The sequence below is a fragment of the Bufo gargarizans genome, chromosome 9, assembly GCF_014858855.1.
Source record: "Bufo gargarizans isolate SCDJY-AF-19 chromosome 9, ASM1485885v1, whole genome shotgun sequence".
NCBI classification, from domain to species: Eukaryota; Metazoa; Chordata; class Amphibia; order Anura; family Bufonidae; genus Bufo; species Bufo gargarizans.
In genome coordinates, this window is record NC_058088.1 from 214,356 (window position 1) to 234,524 (window position 20,169).

Here is a 20,169-nt window from a genome sequence, read left to right on the forward strand (position 1 = left end):
CTTCTGCAGAAAGCGCACAGATGGCGCCTGAAAACCAACCCCATCAGTCTGTCACATCACCCCCATGCATACCAGGGAAACTGTCTCAGCCTCAAGTTATGCAGCAGTCTCTTATGCTGTTTGAAGACTCCGCTGGCAGGGTTTCCCAAGGGCATCCACCTAGCCCTTCCCCAGCGGTGAAAGACATAGAATGCACTGACGCACAACCACTTATGTTTCCTGATGATGAGGACATGGGAATACCACCTCAGCACGTCTCTGATGATGACGAAACACAGGTGCCAACTGCTGCGTCTTTCTGCAGTGTGCAGACTGAACAGGAGGTCAGGGATCAAGACTGGGTGGAAGACGATGCAGGGGACGATGAGGTCCTAGACCCCACATGGAATGAAGGTCGTGCCACTGACTTTCACAGTTCGGAGGAAGAGGCAGTGGTGAGACCGAGCCAACAGCGTAGCAAAAGAGGGAGCAGTGGGCAAAAGCAGAACACCCGCCGCCAAGAGACTCCGCCTGCTACTGACCGCCGCCATCTGGGACCGAGCACCCCAAAGGCAGCTTCAAGGAGTTCCCTGGCATGGCACTTCTTCAAACAATGTGCTGACGACAAGACCCGAGTGGTTTGCACGCTGTGCCATCAGAGCCTGAAGCGAGGCATTAACGTTCTGAACCTGAGCACAACCTGCATGACCAGGCACCTGCATGCAAAGCATGAACTGCAGTGGAGTAAACACCTTAAAACCAAGGAAGTCACTCAGGCTCCCCCTGCTACCTCTTCTGCTGCTGCCGCCTCGGCCTATTCTGCTGCTGCCGCCTCGGCCTCTTCCTCCGCCTCTGGAGGAACGTTGGCACCTGCCGCCCAGCAAACAGGGGATGTACCACCAACACCACCACCACCACCTCCGTCACCAAGCGTCTCAACCATGTCACACGCCAGCGTTCAGCTCTCCATCTCACAAACATTTGATAGAAAGCGTAAATTCCCACCTAGCCACCCTCGATCCCTGGCCCTGAATGCCAGCATTTCTAAACTACTGGCCTATGAAATGCTGTCATTTAGGCTGGTGGACACAGACAGCTTCAAACAGCTCATGTCGCTTGCTGTCCCACAGTATGTTGTTCCCAGCCGGCACTACTTCTCCAAGAGAGCCGTGCCTTCCCTGCACAACCAAGTATCCGATAAAATCAAGTGTGCACTGCGCAACGCCATCTGTAGCAAGGTCCACCTAACCACAGATACGTGGACCAGTAAGCACGGCCAGGGACGCTATATCTCCCTAACTGCACACTGGGTAAATGTAGTGGCAGCTGGGCCCCAGGCGGAGAGCTGTTTGGCGCACGTCCTTCCGCCGCCAAGGATCGCAGGGCAACATTCTTTGCCTCCTGTTGCCACCTCCTCCTTCTCGGCTTCCTCCTCCTCTTCTTCCACCTGCTCATCCAGTCAGCCACACACCTTCACCACCAACTTCAGCACAGCCCGGGGTAAACGTCAGCAGGCCATTCTGAAACTCATATGTTTGGGGGACAGGCCCCACACCGCACAGGAGTTGTGGCGGGGTATTGAACAACAGACCGACGAGTGGTTGCTGCCGGTGAGCCTCAAGCCCGGCCTGGTGGTGTGTGATAATGGGCGAAATCTCGTTGCAGCTCTGGGACTAGCCAATTTGACGCACATCCCTTGCTTGGCGCATGTGCTGAATTTGGTGGTGCAGAAGTTCATTCACAACTACCCCGACATGTCAGAGCTGCTGCATAAAGTGCGGGCCGTCTGTTCGCGCTTCCGGCGTTCACATCCTGCTGCTGCTCGCCTGTCTGCGCTACAGCGTAACTTCGGCCTTCCCGCTCACCGCCTCATATGCGACGTGCCCACCAGGTGGAACTCCACCTTGCACATGCTGGACAGACTGTGCGAGCAGCAGCAGGCCATAGTGGAGTTTCAGCTGCAGCACGCACGGGTCAGTCGCACTACCACTTAGGGCGATGATGGAAGAGGAGGTGGCCCAGGAGGAGGAGGAGGAGGAGGAGGAAGAGGGGTCATTTTTAGCACTTTCAGGCCAGTCTCTTCGAAGTGACTCAGAGGGAGGTTTTTGGCAACAGCAGAGGCCAGGTACAAATGTGGCCAGCCAGGGCCCACTACTGGAGGACGAGGAGGACGAGGATGAGGAGGAGGTGGAGGAGGATGAGGATGAAGCATGGTCACAGCGGGGTGGCACCCAACGCAGCTCGGGTCCATCACTGGTGCGTGGCTGGGGGGAAAGGCAGGACGATGACGATACGCCTCCCACAGAGGACAGCTTGTCCTTACCCCTGGGCAGCCTGGCACACATGAGCGACTACATGCTGCAGTGCCTGCGCAACGACAGCAGAGTTGCCCACATTTTAACCTGTGCGGACTACTGGGTTGCCACCCTGCTGGATCCACGCTACAAAGACAATGTGCCCACCTTACTTCCTGCACTGGAGCGTGATAGGAAGATGCGCGAGTACAAGCGCACGTTGGTAGACGCGCTACTGAGAGCATTCCCAAATGTCACAGGGGAACAAGTGGAAGCCCAAGGCCAAGGCAGAGGAGGAGCAAGAGGTCGCCAAGGCAGCTGTGTCACGGCCAGCTCCTCTGAGGGCAGGGTTAGCATGGCAGAGATGTGGAAAACTTTTGTCAACACGCCACAGCTAACTGCACCACCACCTGATACGCAACGTGTTAGCAGGAGGCAACATTTCACTAACATGGTGGAACAGTACGTGTGCACACCCCTCCACGTACTGACTGATGGTTCGGCCCCATTCAACTTCTGGGTCTCTAAATTGTCCACGTGGCCAGAGCTAGCCTTTTATGCCTTGGAGGTGCTGGCCTGCCCGGCAGCCAGCGTTTTGTCTGAACGTGTATTCAGCACGGCAGGGGGCGTCATTACAGACAAACGCAGCCGCCTGTCTACAGCCAATGTGGACAAGCTGACGTTCATAAAAATGAACCAGGCATGGATCCCACAGGACCTGTCCGTCCCTTGTCCAGATTAGACATTAACTACCTCCCCATAACCATATATTATTGGACTCCAGGGCACTTCCTCATTCAATCCTATTTTTATTTTCATTTTACCATTATATTGCAAGGCTACCCAAAGTTGAATGAACCTCTCCTCTGCCTGTGTGCTAGGCCTAAATATATGCCAATGGATTGTTGCAGTGGTGGCTGACGTGAAGCCTCATTCTCTGCTATGACATGCAGACTGATTCTCTGGTGACATGAAGCCAGATTGTCTGTTACGGGACCTCTCTCCTCTGCCTGGGTGCTGGGCCTGAATTTATGACAATGGACTGTTGCAGTGGTGGCTGACGTGAAGCCTGATTCTCTGCTATGACATGCAGACTGATTCTCTGCTGACATGAAGCCAGATCCTCTGTTACGGGACCTCTCTCCTCTGCCTGGGTGCTGGGCCTAAATTTATGAAAATGGACTGTTGCAGTGGTGGGTGACGTGAAGCCTCATTCTCTGCTATGACATGCAGACTGATTCTCTGCTGACATGAAGCCAGATTGTCTGTTACGGGACCTCTCTCCTCTGCCTGGGTGCTGGGCCTAAATATCTGACAATGGACTGTTGCATTGGTGGCTGACGTGAAGCCTGATTCTCTGCTATGATATGAAGACTGATTCTCTGCTGACATGAAGCCAGATTGTCTGTTACGGGACCTCTCTCCTCTGCCTGTGTGCTAGGCCTAAATATATGCCAATGGATTGTTGCAGTGGTGGCTGACGTGAAGCCTGATTCTCTGCTATGACATGCAGACTGATTCTCTGGTGACATGAAGCCAGATTGTCTGTTACGGGACCTCTCTCCTCTGCCTGGGTGCTGGGCCTGAATTTATGACAATGGACTGTTGCAGTGGTGGCTGACGTGAAGCCTGATTCTCTGCTATGACATGCAGACTGATTCTCTGCTGACATGAAGCCAGATCCTCTGTTACGGGACCTCTCTCCTCTGCCTGGGTGCTGGGCCTAAATATCTGACAATGGACTGTTGCATTGGTGGCTGACGTGAAGCCTGATTCTCTGCTATGATATGAAGACTGATTCTCTGCTGACATGAAGCCAGATTGTCTGTTACGGGACCTCTCTCCTCTGCCTGTGTGCTAGGCCTAAATATATGCCAATGGATTGTTGCAGTGGTGGCTGACGTGAAGCCTCATTCTCTGCTATGACATGCAGACTGATTCTCTGGTGACATGAAGCCAGATTGTCTGTTACGGGACCTCTCTCCTCTGCCTGGGTGCTGGGCCTGAATTTATGACAATGGACTGTTGCAGTGGTGGCTGACGTGAAGCCTGATTCTCTGCTATGACATGCAGACTGATTCTCTGCTGACATGAAGCCAGATCCTCTGTTACGGGACCTCTCTCCTCTGCCTGGGTGCTGGGCCTAAATTTATGAAAATGGACTGTTGCAGTGGTGGGTGACGTGAAGCCTCATTCTCTGCTATGACATGCAGACTGATTCTCTGCTGACATGAAGCCAGATTGTCTGTTACGGGACCTCTCTCCTCTGCCTGGGTGCTGGGCCTGAATTTATGACAATGGACTGTTGCAGTGGTGGCTGACGTGAAGCCTGATTCTCTGCTATGATATGAAGACTGATTCTCTGCTGACATGAAGCCAGATTGTCTGTTACGGGACCTCTCTCCTCTGCCTGGGTGCCGGGGCCTAAATATCTGAGAATGGACTGTTCCAGTGGTGGGTAACGGGAAGCCAGATTCTCTGCTATGATATGAAGACTGATTCTCTGCTGACATGAAGCCAGATTGTCTGTTACGGGACCTCTCTCCTCTGCCTGGGTGCTGGGCCTAAATTTATGAAAATGGACTATTACAGTGGTGGGTGACGTGAAGCCTGATTCTCTGCTATGACATGAAGACTGATTCTCTGCTGACATGAAGCCAGATTGTCTGTTACGGGACCTCTCTCCTCTGCCTGGGTGCCGGGGCCTAAATATCTGAGAATGGACTGTTCCAGTGGTGGGTGACGGGAAGCCAGATTCTCTGCTATGGAACCTCTCTCCAATTGATTTTGGTTAATTTTTATTTATTTAATTTTTATTTTAATTAATTTCCCTATCCACATTTGTTTGCAGGGGATTTACCTACATGTTGCTGCCTTTTGCAGCCCTCTAGCCCTTTCCTGGGCTGTTTTACAGCCGTTTTAGTGCCGAAAAGTTCGGGTCCCCATTGACTTCAATGGGGTTCGGGACGAAGTTCGGATCGGGTTCGGATCCCGAACCCGAACATTTCCGGGATGTTCGGCCGAACTTCTCGAACCCGAACATCCAGGTGTTCGCTCAACTCTAGTTACCATTCATATTATCCATCTCTTCAACTTGCCATAAATTTTCCACTTGCGGCCAGGGAGGTTGGCTACTGTCCAATAGAGCTTAAACTTCTAAATAATATGTGCAATTGTACTAACAGGAACATCAAGCTGTTTGGAGATGGTCTTCTAGCCTTTACTGTAAACATGTTTGTGTAAAATTTTCTTTCTTATCTCTTAAAAGAACTCCCCCCTTAACTTTCTTTGGTCTATGTTAAGTGTGGTACCCAACCATGATATTAAACAGCACATTAATTACTTTTTACCCTTTAAATAGGCCGATTGTCTGATTACAAGTTTGAAGATACCTATGATGATAATTTCAGGACACACCTAAGGTTAACATGTCCCTATGGTCAAATTATTTTCAATCTTTTTTAGAGGTATAATCGTTTTTTTCAGCCCAGTTTTATTAGTTTGTTTTATACATTTTTCTGTTGAACCTCAATTCAAAAGCAATCTCTGATTTTCATTAGTTTATTTTCAGTACATTTCTATTTATTATTAATTTTGTCACTTTCAATTATTGCAGTGACCATTGTTGTTTTTACTTTCCTTAACAGACGGGTACCAACAATGTTGTCCACGTGTGATAAGTCTCTGGGCACCTATGTTGAGATTAGTAACATATGTTACTAAGACCTTATTCACAGTTTTGATGTTTTCCATCAATATTTGTAACCCAAAATCAGGACTGGGTCCAGATACAGAATAGGTGCAAATGTTTCCATTATAATTTTCTCTGTTTATGTTCTGTAATCTGTAGCCTTTGCTAGAGAGCACCACATGGGGGGAGTGAGCAGAGCCTGGTGTAAAGTAAGTTCCTGTGTGCTATATGTGTGTGTGTGTGTCAAGCTAGGAACAGAACAGAGAGCAGTCTATTGCAGAGCCCAAGAGAGGAGAGGTCGCAAAAAATAATCCAAAACCGGTATATCATCAGCCCCTGAATAGTTGGGTCCCTAAGGATAAAGGAGCAGCAACTAAGTATGAGAAGCTATTGATAACACATGTTTGCAGAAAAGTCAATAAAACAATAGGAGGCACACATGGTATGATTAAGGGCTCTTTCACACTTGCGTTCTTTTCTTCCGGCATAGAGTTCCGTCGTCGGGGCTCTATGCCGGAAGAATCCTGATCAGTTTTATCCTAATGCATTCTGAATGGAGTGAAATCCATTCAGGATGCATCAGGATGTCTTCAGTTCCGGAACGGAACGTTTTTTGGCCGGAGAAAATACCGCAGCATGCTGCGCTTTTTGCTCCGGCCAAAAATCCTGAAGACTTGCCGCAAGGCCGGATCCGGAATGAATGCCCATTGAAAGGCATTGATCCGGATCCGGCCTTAAGCTAAACGTCGTTTCGGCGCATTGCCGGATCCGACGTTTAGCTTTTTCTCAATGGTTACCATAGCTGCCGGGACGCTAAAGTCCTGGCAGCCATGGTAAAGTGTAGTGGGGAGTGGGGGAGCAGCATACTTACCATCCGTGCGGCTCCCGTGGCGCTCCAGAGTGACGTCAGGGCGCCCCAAACGCAGGGATCACGTGATCGCATGGCACGTCATCCATGCGCATGGGGCGCTCTGACGTCACTCTGGAGCGCCCCGGGAGCCGCGCGGACTGTAAGTATACCGCTCCCCCGCTCCCTGCTCCTACTATGGCAGCCAGGACTTTAATAGCATCCTGGGTGCCATAGTAACACTGAAAGCATTTTGAAGACAGATCCGTCTTCAAATGCTTTCAGTACACTTGCGTTTTTCCGGATCCGACGTGTAATTCCGGCAAGTGGAGTACACGCCGGATCCGGACAACGCAAGTGTGAAAGAGGCCTAACAAAGACAATCATAGTTTGTTGGCAGAACATCTTCTACTGTAAGCAGGGGATGTGCTGATAACAATATTTAAACAAATGACCATTTTCCTCCTATGTTACCATGAGTTGTTACAATGATTGATCCATTTAGAAGAATAAATGAGTGCCAATCAACATGCTTTACCATTGGTTGGCAATTGTTTGTATGGAGTTTGCGTTTGAGCCTTGGAGTTTAAAACTACCACTCTGATATAGTATAAACAGTGGTTGTGTGATAGAGAATAATGTGTCATCAACCTTGAAATGTGCTTCACATCTCACCTTAGGCAGAGTATAGCCTCTGAACTGGGTATCCCGTATGACACAATGGGGTACATTCAGTGGAATTATACTGGTAAAACGTTGTATCTCATGGATCACAGCATCAGTGTATGGCATCTTGGTCCTATCTTCCCCTGTTGGGCATCGGTTTCTTCCAATCACTTTGTCTATTTCTTGGTGGACTTTCTCTGGTTGGGCACAGATTAATTACTATGAATTCCAAATTTAAACACAACGTACAGAGAGAGATACAGTTGACCAGCCACCACTGAACATTTAGATCAGTCATTTTTCAATATCCCACATGGTCATACATGAATTATTTTTTATTCTATTTGTGACTAACAAACCTGACACCTGGAAGGCAGGGGTTCAAGTACATGCAAAATTGCTGTCTATGTGGGGCCAAGGGTGGCAGTTTTTCTGAAACTGTTCAGTTTGAGAACTGTTCGTGTGCTGCTGTAGTGAATTTGTAGTGTAGTGAAAGTGGACAAATGGAACCACTGTGAATAAGCAACATGGAAACTGAGGAGCACCACATGCCATTGCTGTGAGTGTTAAACATTGTAATGTGTATTTTCCTGTTATCTCCTGTACCAGGCATGCTATGGGTGTAGTTTCTCCTCCTAAGCTGTAGAGGGAGCTAGGGACCCCCTAGTATATATAGTTAGGTCCAGACAGGAAAGAATCAGTCCAGTCTAGTCCAGGAGAAGAAGTTTCCTCCTGAAGTGATCCTGCATCTTGCAAAGTACAGAGCAGTGCCAATCTTATCCAGCCAAGCAAAAAGCTGAAGGGCAGAAGGTTATTGACAGCAAGTGGATTTATACCAGAGGAAGGTTTCCCTACCCAAGGATAAAGCCAACTATTAGGCATACGGGCCTTGGAGAAAGCCAGACAGGATTCTGCAGAAAGTACAGCCTGATCTGTGAGTTTATTCCCTTCTGAGTTATCTTGCTAGGATTCCACCTGCCATTTATGTGACGCCTGCCTGTTACCAAAATCTCTCATATGGAACTGTTTGAAGCCTGTATATAGTTGAACTGTTCAGTAAAGAGGAGTTCTAGTTCACTACAAACGTGTGTACCTCCATTATTCCTCCAACAAACCGGTGTGCTACCGTTACCGGCACTGGTGTCGTGAACTATAAGGGATCTTGCCACTGGCACACTAAATCTACAACACCCAGGGCACCTCACCTACCACCAAGCCTGGTCCCTATACCCAGAGAGTGCCCCAGAGGATCTATGTGCCAGCCTCTCCATCACTGCTGTACGCCTGCCCAGGGTTTATTAAAAATCGTGAGTACCAATAGCAACCCTCGGTCTGTTAACTGTCCCCTGTGACCTCACACTCTCTCCCCCTGAAGGAGTGGCGTACTGCACTATCATACATTTGTCTAAAACAAGAGTGTAGCAAACTCTACTGCCTATGGGGCTCAAAAGTAAATGGATAATCACTGCATCTCTGATAACAAAGTTGCATTGGCAGAAAAGGCTTCAATTTATGTAGCGGTATTGGAATTGGACCTTTGTTGATTGGCAAAGGGTTGTCTTCTCTGATGAATCACCTTCCTTGCTTCATCAAGCAGATGGAAGGTGGTGTGTCAGACAAGAAATATCAGAGAACAAACATCCCGCAACCATTGCTGGAAGAACACAGCTGGTAGTGGCAGTGTTATGGTGTTGAGAATGTTTTTGTGGCAGTCTCTGAGCCCATTCATCCATGTGGAAGGCACTCTCAACTGGTTTTGGTATTAATCCATCCTTGCAGATCATGTACACTCATATATAATGATTGTCTTCTCTTGGATGGATGGAATCCTCCAGCAAGAAAATGTGACATTTCACACTGCTAGAAATGTCCAACATTAGTTGGAAGAGCATAACCAAGACTTTCAAGTACTCCTCTGGCCCTGCATAATTTATATTCCACAGGAGGTGTATTCCTATAATGCCCAGCACCATCAACTTAGTGTATGAGAGAGACATGTAATATATCATCTCTTCCTGCATAGTTTTCATGTAGAAAAAACCTAGAAAACATAGAAAAGTTTTACATACAGTACAGACCAAAAGTTTGGACACACCTTCTCATTCAAAAAAATTTCTTTATTTTCATGACTATGAAAATTGTAGATTCACACTGAAGGCATCCAAACTATGAATTAACACATGTGGAATTATATACATAACAAAAAAGTGTGAAACAACTGAAAATATGTAATATTCTAGGTTCTTCAAAGTAGCCACCTTTTGCTTTGATTACTACTTTGCACATTCTTGGCATTCTCTTGATGAGCTTTAAGAGGTAGTCACCTGAAATGGTTTTCACTTCACAAGTGTGCCCTGTCAGGTTTAATAAGTGGGATTTCTTGCCTTATAAATGGGGTTGGGACCATCAGTTGCGTTGTGGAGAAGTCAGGTGGATACACAGCTGATAGTCCTACTGAATAGACTGTTAGAATTTGTATTATGGCAAGAAAAAAGCAGCTAAGTAAAGAAAAACGAGTGTCCATCATTACTTTAAGAAATGAAGGTCAGTCAGTCTGAAAAATTGGGAAAACTGGGAAAACTTTGAAAGTGTCCCCAAGTGCAGTCACAAAAACCATCAAGCGCTACAAAGAAACTGGCTCACATGCGGACCGCCCCAGGAAAGGAAGACCAAGAGTCACCTCTGCTGCGGAGGATAAGTTCATCCGAGTCACCAGCCTCAGAAATCGCAGGTTAACAGCAGCTCATATTAGAGACCAGGTCAATGCCACACATAGTTCTAGCAGCAGACACATCTCTAGAACAACTGTTAAGAGGAGACTGTGTGAATCAGGCCTTCATGGTAGAATATCTGCTAGGAAACCATTGCTAAGGACAGGCAACAAGCAGAAGAGACTTGTTTGGGCTAAAGAACACAAGGAATGGATATTAGACCAGTGGAAATCTGTGCTTTGGTCTGATGAGTCCAAATTTTAGATAATTGATTCCAACCACCGTTTCTTTGTGCGACGCAGAAAAGGTGAACGGATGGACTCTACATGCCTGGTTCCCACCGTGAAGCATGGAGGAGGAGGTGTGATGGTGTGGGGGTGCTTTGCAGGTGACACTGTTGGTGATTTATTCAAAATTGAAGGCATACTGAACCAGCATGGCTACCACAGCATCTTGCAGCGGCATGCTATTCCATCCGGTTTGCGTTTAGTTGGACCATCATTTATTTTTCAACCGGGCAATGACCCCAAACACACCTCCAGGCTGTGTAAGGGCTATTTGACCATGAAGTAGAGTGATGGGGTGCTGCGCCAGATGACCTGGCCTCCATAGTCACCGGACCTGAACCCAATCAAGATGGTTTTGGGTGAGCTCGACCTCAGAGTGAAGGCAAAAAGGCCAACAAGTGCTAAGCATCTCTGGGAACTCCTTCAAGACTGTTGGAAGAGCATTTCAGGTGACTACCTCTTGAAGCTCATCAAGAGAATGCCAAGAGTGTGCAAAGCAGCAATCAAAGCAAATGGTGGCTACTTTGAAGAACCTAGAATATGACATATTTTCAGTTGTTTCACACTTTTCTGTTATGTATATAATTCCACGTGTTAATTCATAGTATTGATGCCTTCAGTGTGAATCTACAATTTTCATAGTCATGAAAATAAAGAAAACTCTTTGAATGAGAAGGTGTGTCCAAACTTTTGGTCTGTACTGTAAATGACAATCATACACCAGTGTTTCCCAGCCATCCATGCCCAGGCTAGTTCTTCTGACTCACCCCACCCATTATATTCTCGTTACACCCATGGTAGTGACTAAGTTTACTATTCAGCAATACAATATAGAGAAGTAGTCACACGTGGCCTTATTTCTACTAGGAGCCCTATGGGGGCATTATTAAAACTGGGGTGCTGAGCTGGTTTTATTATTGAGCGCAATATGGAGGACATTACTACTAATGGGGTTGCTATTGGGGATACTGCAGGGAACACTATTACCATTGAGGACAGTTTGAGAATGTATTATGGTGGGGGACTATCTGTATGGTACTAGCACAGCATTAGGGGTAGTGGCAGGATGAAAGTGTTGAGGTACCAGGAGGTAGAGGACAATAGTAAAGTGAGGAATCTAAAAATGTTTTCTGTGATAAACTCTTCAGAGATGAGACGCAGCTGGAAGAAGGTATCATGCGTTCTTATCTCTGAATGAAGACGTTTAGAAAAGAGTGTACCTCAGAGCAGATGTGACTGGATATAAGAGGTATGTGCTGCTGTATTCTACTGTATTTTTTGTACCAGTATATGTAATGTCCATCCACATATTGCTTTCATGGTAGGGTTGGGGAGAGGATTGTGTGTGTCCTGAATTCTAGGGCCTTCCATTCATCTAATAGATTATGTGTAATCAGAGAGTTATCACTGTGTTATATGTGGTGTGACATAGGACTGCAGTTGACATCTACTACATTGTCTGTAAAAAAGGGACGTGTCAACAGGTTTGGGGGGGGGCACAATAATTGGCTTGCCCCGGGTGCTGGCAACCCACACTACGCCACTGGAAGAAGCCATTTAAAGCTGGGATTATAGTTAGATGATTCATTTGGTTCTGTATATACAGATGCAGCCGAGCTAAACTTGATAGTTAATGCGCTAAGTAAAGAATGGCAAGAAAATGTTAACTGACTTTTCAATGGATTTCAGTGATTTTTGTCATGATATAACTGAGATAACACCGTGACATATGTTATCAGAGTCAATTTTACCTCGGCTACATCTGTATAAAAAAAAAATAATCTCAAAAAAATAGGAAGACTATTAGCAAAGATGCTTCATTTTAGGTGCATTGGAACAAAAAAGTGTGAAGTTGAACAAATCATTTAATTTTCTTTCTTCTATGGTAGTCGTGCCAAAGTGGATGCCAAAACAATCCTGCACAAGGTGCTATCGAACCAAAAGCTGGGCCTGGGAGAGACGGATGTGGACCTCTGGCAAACTTACTGTAGGTCTTAATCACATGGCCATAAGTCTCAACCCGACTGCTGGTCTAATCACCTGAACTAATACAGTCCTGATCAAAAGTTTAAGACCACTTGAAAAATGGCAAAAAATCATATTTAGCATGGCTGGATCTTAACAAGGTTCCAAGTAGAGCTTCAACATGCAACAAGAAGAAATGAGAGTGAGACAAAACATTCAATGAAAACAACGATTAAACTGAAACAGGCTGTTTTTCAGCTGATCAAAAGTTTAGGACCGCATGCCTTTAAAAGGCCAAATCTGTGCAAAGATGTGGATTCATTGTCATTTTCTATCAGGTAGTCACAAGTTGCAAAGGCAAAAAAACTCTCCTTTTTTGAACGTGGTCGGGTTGTTGAACTGCATAAGCAGGGTCTCTCACAGAGCGCCATCGCTGCTGAGGTGGGACGCAGTAAGACAGTCATTTGGAATTTATTAAATTCTTAAATGATCCTGAGGGTTATGGAACAAAAAATTAAAGTGGAAGACCCCAAAAAATGTCATCAGCACTGAGCCGGAGGATCCAATTGGCTGTCAAGACACTGGACGATCCTCGACCCAAAATAGGGCCCTTACTGGTGCTGACTGCAGCCCCATAACAATCAGACGGCATCTGAGACTGAAGGGCTTCAAAAACAAAAAACGTCTTCAGAGACCTTGTCTCCTTGAACGCCATTGAACTGCTCGTTTGGACTTTGCAAGAGAGCACCAAACATGGGACATTCAAAAGTGGAAGAAAGTTTTATTCTCTGATGAGAAAAAATTTAACCTTGATGGTCCTGATGGTTTCCAACGTTACTGGCATGACATGCAGATCCCACCTGAGATGTTTTCTATGCTCCACAGTGGAGTGGAGGGGGCGCCATAATGGTCTGGGGTGCTTTTTTCTTCAGTATAGCTTCAGGAAGTGCAGGGGCGTCAAACGGCCGCTTGCTATGTCCATGACTGAGGGCACTCGTCTGTGTGGTAACGACTGGGTTTTTCAACAGGACAAGGCTACAGTACACAATGTCCGGAGGACAAGGGACTTCTTCCAGGAGAATAACATCACTCTTTTGGCCAATCCTGCATGTTCCCCTGATCTAAATCCAATTGAGAACCTTTGGTGATGGATGGCAAGGGAAGTTTACAAAAATGGACAACAGTTCCAGACAGTAGATGGCCTTCGTGCGGCCGTCTTCCCACTCACCTCATGGAAACACTTGCATCAAGCATGCCGAAACAAATTTTTGAAGTGAGAAACAATAACAGCAGAGCTACTCATTACTGAGTTCATGTTTGGAAGTTGGATTTCTGTTTTGGGGGGTTTAGTTTTTTTTTTGGAGGTGTGGTCCTAAACTTTTGATCAGCTGATAAACAGCCTGTTTCAGTTTATTCGTTATTTTCATTAAATTGAATGCTCAAAAAATGTTTTGTCTCACTCCCATTTCTTCTTGTTGCATGTTGAAGCTCTACTTGGAACCTTGTTAAATATGATTTTTTGCCATTTTTCAAGTGGTCTTAAACTTTTGATCAGGACTGTAGCATCATAGATTCCTAGTTGTTGTTAGTTTAGATGAGAAAGCCTACAGTTGAAAAGAGCCGCATTATGACCATTTAAATGGAGCCTTAGTCTGGCTATAACAAACAAGTTTATTATTGTTATATAGTTGGTATATTTTAGGACAATAGAAATCATACTATAAAATCCCCCAAACCCTTCCATACCTGTTATATCTGGGTATTTCATTAGAATAAGGATCCCATATCTTAAAGTAGTACTAACAGTTTCCGTTCCTCCAAAGAACACATTAAGAGTTGTCATCACAAGGGTCTCCATGTTGAAGTAGCTTATAGGTTTTCCTTTTTCCTTGTACCAGATAAAAGGATTTATTGTTAAAAGGACATAAATGAAAAGAAACAAGTGCCTTTTTAATTAGTTTAATTAATTCTTCTCTCATTTATTGACTTACCTTTTGCATCTTGATAAGGAAACAGTCTATGAAATCACGTGGATTTTCAGCCTGAAATGTTTTTTCATGGTCCCTCACAATCTCCAGGACAAAATCTTTCATGCTTTGAAAATTTTTGAAAATGCGTTGATGAGGTCCTGGCAAGTAACCCATGATCCCAGGATATATGTTATAAAGCTGTAAATAATTAAAGTTTATATTCTTTAAGTGCAGGAATACATTTTGCAGTATAATTAACCAAGATAATGTTAACGTTCCCCCATTTCCCATCTGTATTATTGTGTGACAATAGCTGCTCCTAGTCTATGCTCTGAAGTATTGCCCTCAACCCAGACAAATATTATTGCCCTCCAATCCTGAGATTGTTTTATATGGTTTAGGAGGATGATAATTATTTGTGTTTCACAAACCGTGACATCCTCCACAAGATCTGCATTGTTAGAAATTACCAGATTCAACATCATTTCCAGTAGGATCTTCTACACTTGGCACATTTCCTGTGTAAAACTTACGCAGCAAATTGTGTGGATTTTGGTGTAGATTTGCTTGCATTTCCACAGGTAAAGTATAGCAAAATAAATTGGTTTTGCTACAGATTTTGACTTACCCATTGAAATCCATGGGGAATATCCACAACAAATCTGTCACCATTCTGCTACAGAAACTGATATTCTGTAGTCTTAAAAAGCCACACAACACAGTTCAATTTCTGGACAGAAAAATTCCACAGTCTATGTATAAGATTTATTCTAATTTCATCTACTTTACTGTATCAGCAGATTTTCTGCTATTTCCTCTCACCTTTCCCCAGCCAGAGCTTAAAATATGAAAAATGTCACTGATATGTTCAAGAAGTGACACAAATTTCTTGTTGTCATACTCAAATCGATTACCAAAGACGATTGAGCAGATGACATTGGAGACGGCTTGACTCAAGAAGAAAGTTGGATCAAAAGGCTTTTCTGAGGAGCAAAGTTACAGAGTTACCAATGCTCATTTAGGTTCAAGTAATATCAATGAAGTCAACTTACGAGTCATTTGTTAATAAGTATTTTCATTATCATCTTCTACCAAAATAAAAACCTCACACATTTTGGTTTAAAAAAGAAGAGAACATTTAGTGCAGAATATGCAAGAATACTGGTTGCCTTGGTTCTTACGCTCTGTGTTTCTGAACACTTCCAACGTGTATTGTGCCTCCTCTTGAATTCTTTCCTCTATGCTGCTCCTCCCCATTCCAAAATTTCGCAGGGTTGCCAATGCAAAACGCCTGAGGTCCTTCCACTTCTCCCCATTGGAAAATGCCATTCCTGAGTTAAGGTAAAATAATCATTCACAATTAAAGTTGGACATACGACATTAAGGCCTCCAGTGTAAGTGCTGGATCCATCAAATTACACACATAAAGAGTTCTCAAAGGAACATTTGACCTATACTACTCACAAAAAGTTTTGGATATTTGACTTGTGGGTAGGGATGAGCGAACTCGAACTGTATAGTTCGGGTTCGTACCGAATTTTGGGGTGTCCGTGACACGGACCCGAACCCGGACATTTTCGTAAAAGTCCGGGTTCGGGTTCGGTGTTCGTCGCTTTCTTGGCGCTTTTGTGACGCTTTCTTGGCGCTTTTTGAAAGGCTGCAAAGCAGCCAATCAACAAGCGTCATACTACTTGCCCCAAGAGGCCGTCACAGCCATGCCTACTATTGACATGGCTGTGATTGGCCAGAGCACCATGTGACCCAGCCTCTATTTAAGCTGGAGTCACATAGCGCCGCCCGTCACTCTGCTCTGATTAGCGTAGGGAGAGGTTGCGGATGCGACAGTAGGGCGAGATTAGGCAGATTAACTCCTCCAAAGGACTTCACTTGATTAATCGATCGATCTGCAGCTGTGCATCATTGAGCTGCTGAAATTCAAATGCTCACTCACTGTTTTTAGGCTGCCCAGACCGTTTGTCAGTCACTTTTTTCTGGGGTGATCGGCGGCCATTTTGTGTCTTGTGCGGTGCTGCGACCAAGTGCATCCAAGCTGCGACCAAGTGCATTTAACCCTCAATGGTGTGGTTGTTTTTTGGCTAAAGCCTACATCAGGGTGAAGCTGTCACACCAAGTGCATTTAACCAGCAATAGTCTGTTCATTTTTTTGGCCATATACTAAATCAGGGGCAAGCTGCGCCTGTCACCAAGTGCATTTAACCCTCAATGGTGTGGTTGTTTTTTGGCTAAAGCCTACATCAGGGTGAAGCTGTCACACCAAGTGCATTTAACCAGCAATAGTCTGTTCATTTTTTGGCCATATACTACATCAGGGGCAAGCTGCGCCCGTCACCAAGTGCATTTAACCCTCAGTAGTGTGGTGCGTCAAGCTGTGACACCAAGTGCATTTAACCAGCAATAGTCTGTTCATTTTTTGGCCATATACTAAATCAGGGGCAAGCTGCGCCCGTCACCAAGTGCATTTAACCAGCAATAGTGTGGTTATTTTTTGGCCATATCCCAGTCTAATTCTGTCACTAAATCCATACCGGTCACCCAGCGCCTAAATACTAGGCCTCAAATTTATATCCCGCTAAATCTCTCGTTACCGCTGTCCTGTTGTAGCTGGGAAAGTTATTTAGTGTCCGTCAAAGCACATTTTTTGTTCTGGGTTGAAGTACAATTCCCAATTTAGCAATTTCATAATTTAGTGGTTTCTGCTATATCAGAGCTATTTGAAATCTATCCCTAAAAGGGTATATAATATTCAAGGTGCACATTGGGTCATTCAGAATAACTTCACACACACCCGCTACTGTGTATTTCTAAGTCTAATTCTGTCACTAAACCCATACCTGTCACCCAGCGCCTAAATACTAGGCCTCAAATTTATATCCTGCTAAATCTCTCGTTAACGCTGTCCTGTTGTGGCTGGGAAAGTTATTTAGTGTCCGTCAAAGCACATTTTTTGTTCTGGGTTTAAATACAATTCCCAATTTAACAATTTCATAATTTAGTGGTTTCTGCTATATCAGAGCTATTTGAAATCTATCCCTAAAAGGGTATATAATATTCAAGGTGCACATTGGGTCATTCAGAATAACTTCACACACACCCGCTACTGTGTATTTCCAAGTCTAATTCTGTCACTAAACCCATACCTGTCACCCAGCGCCTAAATACTAGGCCTCAAATTTATATCCTGCTAAATCTCTCGTTAACGCTGTCCTGTTGTGGCTGGGAAAGTTATTTAGTGTCCGTCAAAGCACATTTTTTGTTCTGGGTTGAAATACAATTCCCAATTTAGCAATTTCATAATTTAGTGGTTTCTGCTATATCAGAGCTATTTGAAATCTATCCCTAAAAGGGTATATAATATTCAAGGTGCACATTGGGTCATTCAGAATAACTTCACACACACCCGCTACTGTGTATTTCCAAGTCTAATTCTGTCACTAAACCCATACCTGTCACCCAGCGCCTAAATACTAGGCCTCAAATTTATATTCTGCTAAATCTCTCGTTACCGCTGTCCTGTTGTGGCTGGGAAAGTTATTTAGTGTCCGTCAAAGCACATTTTTTGTTCTGGGTTGAAATACAATTCCCAATTTAGCAATTTCATAATTTAGTGGTTTCTGCTATATCAGAGCTATTTGAAATCTATCCCTAAAAGGGTATATAATATTCAAGGTGCACATTGGGTCATTCAGAATAACTTCACACACACCCGCTACTGTGTATTTCTAAGTCTAATTCTGTCACTAAACCCATACCTGTCACCCAGCGCCTAAATACTAGGCCTCAAATTTATATCCTGCTAAATCTCTCGTTAACGCTGTCCTGTTGTGGCTGGGAAAGTTATTTAGTGTCCGTCAAAGCACATTTTTTGTTCTGGGTTTAAATACAATTCCCAATTTAACAATTTCATAATTTAGTGGTTTCTGCTATATCAGAGCTATTTGAAATCTATCCCTAAAAGGGTATATAATATTCAAGGTGCACATTGGGTCATTCAGAATAACTTCACACACACCCGCTACTGTGTATTTCCAAGTCTAATTCTGTCACTAAACCCATACCTGTCACCCAGCGCCTAAATACTAGGCCTCAAATTTATATCCTGCTAAATCTCTCGTTAACGCTGTCCTGTTGTGGCTGGGAAAGTTATTTAGTGTCCGTCAAAGCACATTTTTTGTTCTGGGTTGAAATACAATTCCCAATTTAGCAATTTCATAATTTAGTGGTTTCTGCTATATCAGAGCTATTTGAAATCTATCCCTAAAAGGGTATATAATATTCAAGGTGCACATTGGGTCATTCAGAATAACTTCACACACACCCGCTACTGTGTATTTCCAAGTCTAATTCTGTCACTAAACCCATACCTGTCACCCAGCGCCTAAATACTAGGCCTCAAATTTATATCCTGCTAAATCTCTCGTTAACGCTGTCCTGTTGTGGCTGGGAAAGTTATTTAGTGTCCGTCAAAGCACATTTTTTGTTCTGGGTTTAAATACAATTCCCAATTTAACAATTTCATAATTTAGTGGTTTCTGCTATATCAGAGCTATTTGAAATCTATCCCTAAAAGGGTATATAATATTCAAGGTGCACATTGGGTCATTCAGAATAACTTCACACACACCCGCTACTGTGTATTTCCAAGTCTAATTCTGTCACTAAACCCATACCTGTCACCCAGCGCCTAAATACTAGGCCTCAAATTTATATCCTGCTAAATCTCTCGTTAACGCTGTCCTGTTGTGGCTGGGAAAGTTATTTAGTGTCCGTCAAAGCACATTTTTTGTTCTGGGTTTAAATACAATTCCCAATTTAACAATTTCATAATTTAGTGGTTTCTGCTATATCAGAGCTATTTGAAATCTATCCCTAAAAGGGTATATAATATTCAAGGTGCACATTGGGTCATTCAGAATAACTTCACACACACCCGCTACTGTGTATTTCCAAGTCTAATTCTGTCACTAAACCCATACCTGTCACCCAGCGCCTAAATACTAGGCCTCAAATTTATATCCTGCTAAATCTCTCATTAACGCTGTCCTGTTGTGGCTGGGAAAGTTATTTAGTGTCCGTCAAAGCACATTTTTTGTTCTGGGTTTAAATACAATTCCCAATTTAACAATTTCATAATTTAGTGGTTTCTGCTATATCAGAGCTATTTGAAATCTATCCCTAAAAGGGTATATAATATTCAAGGTGCACATTGGGTCATTCAGAATAACTTCACACACACACGCTTCTGTGCATTTCCAAGTCTAATTCTGTCACTAAATCCATACCGGTCACCCAGCGCCTAAATACTAGGCCTCAAATTTATATCCCGCTGAATTTGAATACAATACATTGGGCCAAATAATATATTTGTTGTTGTGGTGAACCATAACAATGAGAAAAACATCTAGTAAGGGACGCGGACGTGGACATGGTCGTGGTGGTGTTAGTGGACCCTCTGGTGCTGGGAGAGGACGTGGCCGTTCTGCCACATCCACACGTCCTAGTGTACCAACTACCTCAGGTCCCAGTAGCCGCCAGAATTTACAGCGATATATGGTGGGGCCCAATGCCGTTCTAAGGATGGTAAGGCCTGAGCAGGTACAGGCATTAGTCAATTGGGTGGCCGACAGTGGATCCAGCACGTTCACATTATCTCCCACCCAGTCTTCTGCAGAAAGCGCACAGATGGCGCCTGAAAACCAACCCCATCAGTCTGTCACATCACCCCCATGCATACCAGGGAA

The 20,169-nt window shown here is 44.5% G+C and overlaps 1 protein-coding gene across 1 annotated transcript in view; it reads right to left on the reverse strand.

Annotated features, from left to right (window-relative positions):
* LOC122946704 (cytochrome P450 2F2-like) overlaps positions 1-20,169 on the reverse strand; it is a 49,077-nt gene that overhangs the window by 11,178 nt on the left and 17,730 nt on the right. Inside the window, exons 4-8 of the mRNA XM_044306483.1 lie at positions 15,592-15,741; positions 15,233-15,393; positions 14,432-14,608; positions 14,187-14,328; positions 7,487-7,674 (exon numbers count right to left, since the gene is read on the reverse strand). Of these exons, the coding sequence (XP_044162418.1) occupies positions 7,487-7,674; positions 14,187-14,328; positions 14,432-14,608; positions 15,233-15,393; positions 15,592-15,741 (818 nt within the window). The remainder of the gene's footprint in view (positions 1-7,486; positions 7,675-14,186; positions 14,329-14,431; positions 14,609-15,232; positions 15,394-15,591; positions 15,742-20,169) is intronic.